Here is a 10,265-nt window from a genome sequence, read left to right as displayed (position 1 = left end):
AAACATTAAGGGCTAGAACTGCCCTTTCTGGCAAAACGCAGTTTTAGAGCTGTGCTTGGCATCTGCTCCCAATAAGGCATTTCACTTATTGGCCAATTTATTGTCTTTACGCCAAGAAGAACTTGGTAGCTTGGAACATGCATGAGAGCTATTAGTAGCCCTTCTCAGAGGAACATTTAGTTGGGGCTCCCAGTTAAAAAGAAGACCAGACCTGAGGCTATTCTGACTTCCAGGGGTGAGCTCATCTGCAGTGTGTGAGCGATCTGTGTTCGCAGGCAAGCTTTCGGATTTGGGCTCTGTTAGCACCAGCTTTCCACTGCAGAAAGGTGCAAAGAGCTGTAAATGCAGCAATCATTTTGGACCGATGTGCTGTTCTGTTTTCCTCAGGTTTTATGTGTGTTTTTAGTTAAACTTGATCTGCATTAGAATGATGCTTTTAAAACCAATTTCATTTCAGAAACTCCTTTATGGTAATAGCTGAACATAAATTGCTCTTGTGTTTTTACTCTTCAGCTGATGACTTTGAAATTTCAGAAACAGCTTTGCGTTTGGGCACGTAATATAATGAATGTAGTTAGCACAAAAAAGGGAAGCTCTTAGCTATTACAGAGGATTTGCCTTCCTCCAGGAGCCTTTCTGGCCTCATATCTAATGGAATACAAAAATAGTAGTTACAGCCAAGGCACCACCCGTATTCAGTTGGCAGGATCCTGGGCCTGCTGGGGTTTTACACTTTTGTGTGTATGTTTCTGTTTCGATTTCATCTCAGCATCTTCATGCACTTCCTGATTGATCAGTCTGTTACCTATTGGGTATTCTTATTCCAAATTAGGACAATATTTCCAAAGTATCTTCTTTTTATTCTGGGGTGATGTGTGAGCCAGTTGTCTTTAAAATAATTTCTAATTAGCTGTAGAATGTGTCAAACTAAATAGTGTTTATTTGGGCCTAATGTTGGAGTGTCTCCCTTGTCTCTTTTTAGGTTTTGTAAACTATGGCAACAGCTTGCCAGTGTCTGAACTCACCTCTTTCCTTGCTCGTGAATGGCTTTTACTGTATTAACAAAGTTAGCTGGGAAGATGTTAGTTGTTTTCTAATAAAAACTTTCGGAAATGCTTTGTTTAACTGCGTTAGGAAACGAAACAGCAAGTCACGTACATAAGGTAATTTCATACATAATGTTTTCAGATGCTGCTGCCACGTCATCTGTTTCTAATTCCAAGTGGCTTGCACATGAAGTTCCGCAACAGGCCTTCACCCGTTTCTTTTAATTTCAGTGTACAGGAGTAAGAGGCAAAGTGTTTTCCTCTTGATGTTTACACGTAAGCATGCAAGCAAAAGTGCATGTTGCAGAATTTGCTTCAAAAGCCAAATTTAGCTTTCCTTTGTATTTTATGCCAAGGAAGAGGACTATCCAGGAGCTATCCAGCTGTGCTTGGAATGCCAGAAAGCTGCCAGCACTTTCAAACACTACAGTTGTATCAGGTAACGTAACGTTGGTCGGGTTTCTGTACGATGCAGCTTCTGTATGATTTTATTTGTAAACAAACCAGTGACCATAAGTCTCATTCTCTAAAGCAGCTTTGATTGGAATTTAATTTTCTGCTTAGAAAAGTAAAATTGAGGCATTTATAAAAGGATAACCATCCTCAGTAATTTCCCCCTTTCCTGCACCACTAGTAACTGTTCTTGACAATCATAACACTATATAATTTATGTTTGAATTACATCATTGTTTTGTAATGGTTACAATATGCTGGCAGGTAAAATTTCAGCTAAGACTGAGCTGTAACTGTGAAATATAACTAGAAATGAAATAATACTACAACCTGCAGCCTGCAGATACCTGAGCTAATATTTCTAATACGCAAGTTTATATTCTGTAATTAATTTACCCGCAGCAAGATGGCTCGTGGAGGATAACTTGCCCTGCCTGATTCTTGGCAATGAAATTAGGATGTGCAGAGCTTCGTGCTGTCATGGGGCAATTGCTTTCAGAACCAGAACTAATTTGAATATCTGCAGTTCCTAGCTTAGCAAGACTTGATGTTTCGCTTGCCTTTTAGAAAGGAAAAAGCCAAAAGAATTAGACAGTAAGTTCAAAGTCATAATAGATAATGCAATAAAGGAGTAAAATGAAGCTACTTTTGATGTTTTGTTCATTAAGATCGTCATTAATTAGCTTAATTAGATTTTCTTTCTGTGTTATTTTACATTTGTTGGCAAAAATCTGACACTGATCTCCTTTCAGAATGTTCTCTGTCTGTAGAAGTGCCAAAATCGATGAAAATGTGTGCTTTGCCTCCCTCTGTCCTCTAAATGCATGCTTTGTTGAAACTTCAGAGTAATAACCTGTAATCCTCGATTTCGGTTTAGGATCTGCTTTTGGGGTATGGTTATTTCAGGATCTGAAGATGCACCAGAAAAAAAAGTGCATGAAGTTAGAAATTGTGCCTGGAAATAGCCCTCTCTCTATTCTCAAGTCAGATTTCAACGCTGCTTTTTGCTTTATTTTTAGTTTGTGCGTTGGGTCTGGCTGAGCTGGAGCTGGTTTTCCCCCGAGCAGCTCTCCGAGTGCTGTGTCCTGCCGTGGCAGCCGGAAGGCGGCTGGTGACAGCCGGGTGCTCTGGCTGCTGCTGAGCGGGGCTCACGGCTCCAGCGTCCCTCCCCACCGTAGGCTGGGGTGGGCAGGATCTGGAGAGGGGACGCACCCCCGCCAGGACAGCTGACCCAGCCTGACCAAAGAGATGGATCACAGAGTGATTTGAGGTGGAAGGGCCCTCTGAACACTGTTGCATTATGAACTCACGGTGCTGTGCCACTGCAACAGATACTTCGTTCTGAAGTGTTAGGAACCCTGCGGAGGCGTGCAGTAGGTGCCTTGCAGAGATAACGGTGGTGTGGTGATGCTAGTCCCACAGAGTGACAGGTGGCTGTGGTAGGGTTAATGACGTATCAGAAATTGCTCTAATATGGCTCGATAGCAAGCAAACTTGATTTTTGGAAGCAGTAAACTTGGTGTGAAATGTTAATATGATCAGCAGTTTTAGTTTAAACATTTTTTTCTTTCACTGACAGTGAGTTGAATTCGAAACTGCAAGACACATTGGAACAAATAGAGGTAAGAATTAATATATTGGAGACATTCAAAACCAGCCTGGATGAGTACCTGTGCGATCTGCTGTAGGTGATCCTGCTCTGGTGGGGGGGCTGGACTAGATGATCTTTTGAGGTCCCTTCCAACCCCTGACATTCTGTGCTTCTGTGATATTTCATATATGTTAGTATTTAACCTCTAGGTACTGGAGCTTTCTGACACAATATTAAGAAGTCCCAGCTCTCCCATACTGGGGTGCTAGACCTTCTCAAATAAGCATCACTTGGAATTTGACTTGATCAAAGTAGTGTACTTCTAACTGAGCTTGTTTGTGGAGATGGTGGAACTGTTTGGATGACAAAAATTTCAGACTGAAGTAATTTAGGTTGCAAGAAGTAACATCAGAGCACCTCAGAATAGTCTGGTAATGTACAGTCTCTGCTATAAGTGTCAGATTGTTTAAATAAACGTATTTTCCTCACTTGCTATTGTTTAAGTAAAGTATTACTTGGCCTTGTTTTATTTAGTGTTTAACATATTTTTTTTCTTCGTTTATATAGGAACAATTAGATGTAGCACTCTCCACTTATAAGCTGCTTGGAAAAACACAGGTTAGTACTCTTCTTCGAAGGCATGTAGAACAGTGGCGTAACAGCAGGAAGCCTTTGAGTACTGTGATGGAAAGCAGATTTTTTAATTGTTGTGGTTTAACCCCAGTCGGCAGCTCACCCCTACACAGCCACTTGTGCGCTCCCTCTGCGGTGGGATGGGGGAGAGAATCGGAGGAGAATCGTGGGTTGAGATAAAGAGAGTTTAACAGGTAAAGCAGAGCAAAGCAAACCAAGGAATTGGTTCAGCGCTCCCCATGGGCAGGCGGGTGTTCGGCATCTCCGGCAGAGCCGGGCTCCAGTCCGTGTGACAGTGACTTGGGCAGACGGACACCATCGCTCCTGACATCCCTCCCTTCCTGCTTCCCCCAGCTTTGTGCCCCGAGCGTGATGCCATATGGGCTGGGGTGTCCCCTGGGGCACTCGGGGTCACCTGTCCCGGCTGTGTCCCCTCCCAACTTCTTGTGCCCTTTACCGTGTGATTTTATGTTACTCTTTTTCTTTCAGACAGCAATGGACCAGTTACACATGCACTTCACTCAAGCCATTCACAACACCGTGTTTCAAGTAGTCCTTGGCTACGTGGAGCTGTGTGCAGGGAACTCAGACACCAAGTTTCAGAAATTACAGTACAAAGACCTCTGTACAGTATGTCTTTCTTCCATACGTGTTTGTTTTGAATCTGAATTTTTCCCCCGTTCTAAGTGCACATGATGTAAATAGGGACTCAGTTAATCATATAACCCTGCACTCGCAGGCTCAGAGATTGGCTGTTCCTGACTTAATGGTGATTTCGATTGTACTAAATACTAGAACTTTGGAATTAATGTATATGCCATCTGAATAAACATAAAGAAGTAAATCGTAGGATACAGACAGGACATTACTCCTGACTTTATAATAGATTTATTGCACTTTTAGAATCAAGATAAGGGACAGCTGTAATACTGAGATGCGAAAGTTTGATAAGAGGCAGATCCTGGACTGGGAATAACAGCGTGATTTCCTCTAGATGGGTTTTAGATGCAGTTTCTTGCGTGTATATGTTTTGCTTTTTTTTTTTAAATATTGTTAGAATGAATTACCGTGTTTGAGTAGAATTTTTCTTTCCCTCCATAATCCTTTCACTGTGCTTTTACTGTTACATGCTACAAAATTTTCTCAAACTTTGGTGGTAGGGAGGGACAGTGTGAGATATTTCAGGTGATTCTTAACACTGATCTAAAATTTGAAATTATGCTTCTATCTTGAATGTTCTTTAGGGTGTTTGTTTCAGTCACAGGCTATGCCCTCATCATAATTCATCAACTCAAGGACCTACCTCATCAATTTATTAAATCAAAGTACAGTCACAAGGAGATTAAAGTTCATATTCTGATCCATTTTCAACTCACATGTCCTGGGATCGTGTAGCTTCAGCTAGTAAATAACATATCCGTGTTGAAAACCGTTTCGTTTTGAACAGGTGCCCCTTTGACTTCAAAGGCTCACATAATCTAAGGCCCTTCAGAGGAGGAAGAATTAATTTATTGAGAGTAATTGACCTAAGTGTTAATGAGCAGGACAAGTAAGGTTCCAAATCGGTGGTATTTGCACTTCAGTGAGCTGAGTTCTAGCTGAAGCAAGCCAGCAAAGCCTGATCTCTCTTCTCGAGATTGCAGCCCTTCCATATTTCTGCTTTAAGTATTCAGAGGGTGGTTTTGTTTACATTTCTTAGTTTCTGATGCACTTTTTGTCTGAGCAAATAAGCTTTATGGGTTTAGGCAGCATTTGATTAGTTGAATCCAATCAGCCATTCTTCAGCTCTCAAATACTTTTGAAAAGGAAACTGATATCCAACAAGCACCTCAGCTGTGGATAGGAAGGGTTTTGTAAGGTTTGTAATGAACACACTTGTGAAGTGTCACAGTATTGTGTTGTTTTTCTGCAGCATATTACATCAGACAGCTACATCCCGTGCCTGGCTGATCTCTGCAAAGCCCTCTGGGAGGTCATGCTCAGCTACTACCGAACCATGCAGTGGCATGAGAGTCATGAGCAAGATGATGCAGCAGCTGTGTCTTCTGGTAAGAAACTGCTCTGGAAACAAAATCTCTGATGTTTGGAACTACGTTCTCTTGTGGTCAGATAATTAAGTTGTGTTGGTGCCTTTGTGGGCTTGACTCAGTGCCTTCAGCATTACTGCTTATAGGACTAAAATACTAACTGGATTTCCATAGCCTTCACTCTAAAGTTCTCTCTAATGAATATGTGTGTTACAAACAGTTTTATTTTAAGCAGCGCTTGCTGTTGAGTTGGAAGTTGACTGTGATAGATGACCACAAAATCTGAGGATTTTTCCCTTTGATATAGGACCAGTGAAATTTCAGATATTTGGTTTTTTGATCAATGTTTTCACGGCATATTAACCTTAGTAACTTGAGGTGCTGGACTGTGTGCTAGGAAAAGTGACTGTAATCTGTCGTCGTGATTTTGAGGAAATCCAGCTTCTTGAATGTTGTATATCATCTCTATTAGGGAATCCACCACAATATTTGGTCATGATTTCCTTGATGAGAGGCACCACATGAAGATTCTGAGGTTTTGAGTGAATTGCCCATTCTCAATGATAATTTTAAATAACTTCAGATAATTACATTAACTTCTTATTTTTCCCATGTTGCTATGAGCTCTGCATGTGTAAAATAAATGAGGTATCATAAAGTGTTTATTGCAGGGAATCATCATCACAGTAGACTACTTGCCCAGCTCCAGAAATAATAGTAAAAATAGTTCCTTTCAGTGTGGCTGCTCATGATATCCCGAAGAAGGAAAATCATTTGCATTGCAAAACCTTTTAAAGGAACCATTAAGCCTAATAATGTGGTATGTTCAGTCATATGAATAATTTAAATGCATGAGGTTTTAAATGCATGCCAGTGTGTTTGTATGTTTGCTACCAATCCACTAAATCTTCTGTCACTCTGTTTTTAATTTTCTGGAGACGTTGTGGTTTAGCTGTAACATACAACGGGAATACATTTGAACTACTGAATAATTTTTCAAATACTTCTGCAGCGATAAAGTACACAAAAGGGAATTTCACAAGTATAATTTAATTTCAGAGGGACTATAAATATCTATCAAATGTCTGTTTTTCTAAAAGTCACTGCTCATGCTGTAGTGGTTATTGAACCTGGACATGGAAGCCTCATCCTGTGTTTATTGACTTAATAACTGTGAGACGTGCTCGCGCCAAAGAGTGAAACTCCTGTAGGAAGGGCAGGTCTGTCAGGAGGAACCATGGGGGCAGTTTAGGAGATTGTGCTAAAATTGTTCCCCCGGCTGCAGGCTGGAGCAGCAGATGGATCGGTGCGCGGTGCGTGTCTGGCGCTGGTAACCCGGCTGTCCCGGTGCTTCTGTCTCCTTGTGCCGGTTACTGTCAGCAGTGCTGCACAGCACCTCCGGCACGTCCGGGCACACTTGGCCTTGGGGCACAAACCCAGCTGCAGAAGGGAGAAGCTGGACACAGAGATTTTTCTATTTTAATAGTGGGGCTTATCCAGAAGAAGTCCTGCGGGGGTTATGCAGCAGAGGTTGCACTTGCTGAAGGTCATACGCCGTGTATTTGTGGTTATTAATGCCTGTTACAGGTGTTCAGTGTGCTCTGCATCGCTTGGAAATAGTCGCCCTTCTGCATTTCTCAGGAATGGGGCGTGTCTGCGTTATGTCACTAAGTATTCTGCTTATTTGTGTTCTGAAAATTAGTCTAGTTTGAGACACTCTTTGAGATGGGGGCTTTTGTACTTTTTTTTCCCCCCCTGGAACTGAGTTCAGAATTTGCAGTTGTTGTTTCAGTTACAGTGTGAACTGGTCTTTTGGGTTACTTTTTAAATATCAATTAATCAAATTAATATCAATTTAATATCAATTAAAAATTAACCTCCTACTTTCTCAGAATAAAATAAATGGACACAGATAGTTATCTCTAGATATAAATGGGATTTATAAAATTTTAACACAAGACATATTTAATACCTTTCATAAAATAGGAAATACTAATGAGATACGGTTTGCTGAAGACTTACAAAAGAGTAGCAGTAAATCGTAGTGAAATGTACGTGTTGAGAGTTCTGTGGAGCAGCAATAATAACACTTAATGCTCTAACATCCTGTTGGAAAGATAGAATTAACTGTTCGTGTGTAGAGACTGAAGCTATGAAGATAAAATCAGTGAACTACAAGTAGCAAGTCCCTGGCATGAAATGAGGTCTGTGTCCCATCTAACAAATTGCTGCCTACAGTGTGCTTTTTTTGTTTGTAAAGTAAGCAGCAAATTGCTGGGATGTGGGTTTTCATCCCTGAAAATAAACTGCTTTCTGGAACCTCTTCCATTGCTTTGTTAGTCGTGGTCAAAGTATTGTCTGTGTTTGTAGGACAGAATCAAAGAAAAAAGTAGTTTTAAAGGGACCTGTGTCTGTCATTTGGTCTTCCTGGCTCAAAGCAACGTGAACTTCAAAGTCATATTGGCTTGTGCAAGGCCCTGTCTGGTTCAGCTGCATGTTCACATACCATAACGTTTACTGTTGATTTAATCCATGTGTATTCCTGAGACACTAATTTAACAGAACTGGAACTGAGTGGTGAAATAAGCACTCTAGCATTTGAGCTCCCAATTTAACAAGCGTAATCCTAGTGATAATAGTTAGTAACAACCGTACTAGCTGTAACAGGTTGAACGCAAAGCAAGAAGAAGTGATGCAAGATACAAATTAAATTTCAACCATTTTAATTTTCGGAACATTCCATTTATAATACTGTGTAACTTCTGTGCAAGACCTGCTTAATATTCAAAGGATGAAGCCAGAGGACAGTGACTTGACAGATTTCTTCTTTTTTTTTTCCTCTCTGCCTAGCGAGAATTGAACAAAAGCCTTTTCTTGTGACTGAAGGCTGCCTTTACAGATTTTGGAGGAATACTGAGAAACCTGCATAATGACTGTATTTAAATCAGGCATCTGAAAGAAATAACTCCTGCATGCCTTTGATTCTTACTTTTAAGTGAAATTATGAATATTTATGTATTCTGCTACCTGTTCCAAATATTTCAAAGCAAGAAGGGTAAATGCTTGTGGGCATTAGTCCAAGCCTTGATTTTCAAGGGAATTTTCCTCAATGCCTATGTTTGCATGTGTGAAATGAGCTGCTGCACAGTTCATTCAAAGGCTGGAAGCCCGATCTCTTAGCGTGACTCTGTAACCCAGGAGCACCAGAGGATTGCCAGAGAACATTGCCGGGATTTTTACGGACCAGACGCAGCCACGTGTCTGTCTGACCAGTCATGTCCAGGCTCCAGGCGCGGTTGGTGAGGACAAAGGCCAGGGTCTTAATCCTGAGAAGAGGCCAAATAGACGGACTTGTGTAGGCTGTGCTTTGGGCTGCAGAGCTAGAGAAGAGCAGTCGCAGAGAATTCTAAAGAGCATGTTGTGACTAAGATGGCTGGGTTTGTTTGCTCATACAGTCAGAGAAAGGATAAATCCACCGAGAGATTCCGTCCTGCTTTATTTTTTCTGTTTAGATTTTGCTTAATCTTCCATGATAAATCACTTTTGAAAAGGCGTTTGTCAAAATTACTGCTTTGAGTAGAAGGGGAGTGTATTTAGAGACATTTACTAAATTGTAATTTTCATATAGAGTGACTAATATTTGTTTTATGATTTTTTTCGTAAGAAAAGGGTTTTTTGAGTGCCCTGCAACAGTGGGATATAGTATGACTTTCATGAGTCTTGTTTGCACGTCCAGCAGCCTTTTATCTTCTCATTTTGAGTAATTAGGTAAAATTCACAGTCAAGCTGCAAAAGCAGTCTCAATGACCTTAAGCAGGAAGGGGGTGCATGCAGCTTTGCAGCCTTGGAAGAAATGAATATCCACCCCTAATATAGGCTTAAATTCCAGGGTGTACTTTACTGTGTTTTCAGTTGTGAAAAAACTCTGAAAAAATTTAAAGCATTAAACAGACTGTTGCTGGGGAGAAGGAAAATGCTGAATCTCATGCTCTTCTACTGAAAAGGAGTCTGCTCTAGGATTGGGAGTGTGAGTATCAGATGATCTGAAGAAAATAGGTCTGGAAAGGCTGGTTTAAAGTCTTGTATTTGGCCTCCTGTTCTTTACTGGATCATGAGTAAGGGGCTCACAGTATTTACGTGACGCACATCTAGACTGCATGGTCTGGATTCAGGGCAAGGCTTGATGTGGAAAGAGCACTTCTGTTGTTGACAAAAAAATAGATTTCTCAGCATTGGCACATGTAGGTTCTTTATGGTTCTTCAGTAGACAGCAAAATTAAACATGAAAAATTGCTACTCTCTCCAAGTAAAACTAAGCCAGGAGGCTTTCTGGAAAAAACGGTGAAGCCCAGTGGTGAAGAACTGCAAATGCTGGTCAGGATTAACTCTCCTTGCAGTCCTGGTGGCATGTTGCCATCGAACAAAACACTCTGTGACAGGGATTCGGTATGCAGGGGGCGGTTTTGGCCTTCCTAGTTTTGAATGACCGTGGAAAATCCCGTCCCTGCATTAATG

The 10,265-nt window shown here is 41.1% G+C and overlaps 1 protein-coding gene across 1 annotated transcript in view; it reads left to right on the top strand.

Moving 5' to 3' along the window:
• Window positions 1–1,402: 1,402 nt before the first annotated feature.
• The window catches only part of CCDC132 (coiled-coil domain containing 132), a gene marked incomplete at its 5' end in the record, with an annotated part of 35,042 nt that continues 26,179 nt past the window's right edge, over window positions 1,403–10,265 (top strand). The window contains 5 exons of the mRNA XM_009876483.1: window positions 1,403–1,485; window positions 3,079–3,121; window positions 3,658–3,708; window positions 4,213–4,353; window positions 5,636–5,771. Of these exons, the coding sequence (XP_009874785.1) occupies window positions 1,403–1,485; window positions 3,079–3,121; window positions 3,658–3,708; window positions 4,213–4,353; window positions 5,636–5,771 (454 nt within the window). The remainder of the gene's footprint in view (window positions 1,486–3,078; window positions 3,122–3,657; window positions 3,709–4,212; window positions 4,354–5,635; window positions 5,772–10,265) is intronic.

The sequence above is a fragment of the Apaloderma vittatum genome, unplaced genomic scaffold, assembly GCF_000703405.1.
Source record: "Apaloderma vittatum isolate BGI_N311 unplaced genomic scaffold, ASM70340v1 scaffold11359, whole genome shotgun sequence".
NCBI lineage: Eukaryota > Metazoa > Chordata > Aves > Trogoniformes > Trogonidae > Apaloderma > Apaloderma vittatum.
This window is presented reverse-complemented; position numbering and strand designations above follow the sequence as displayed.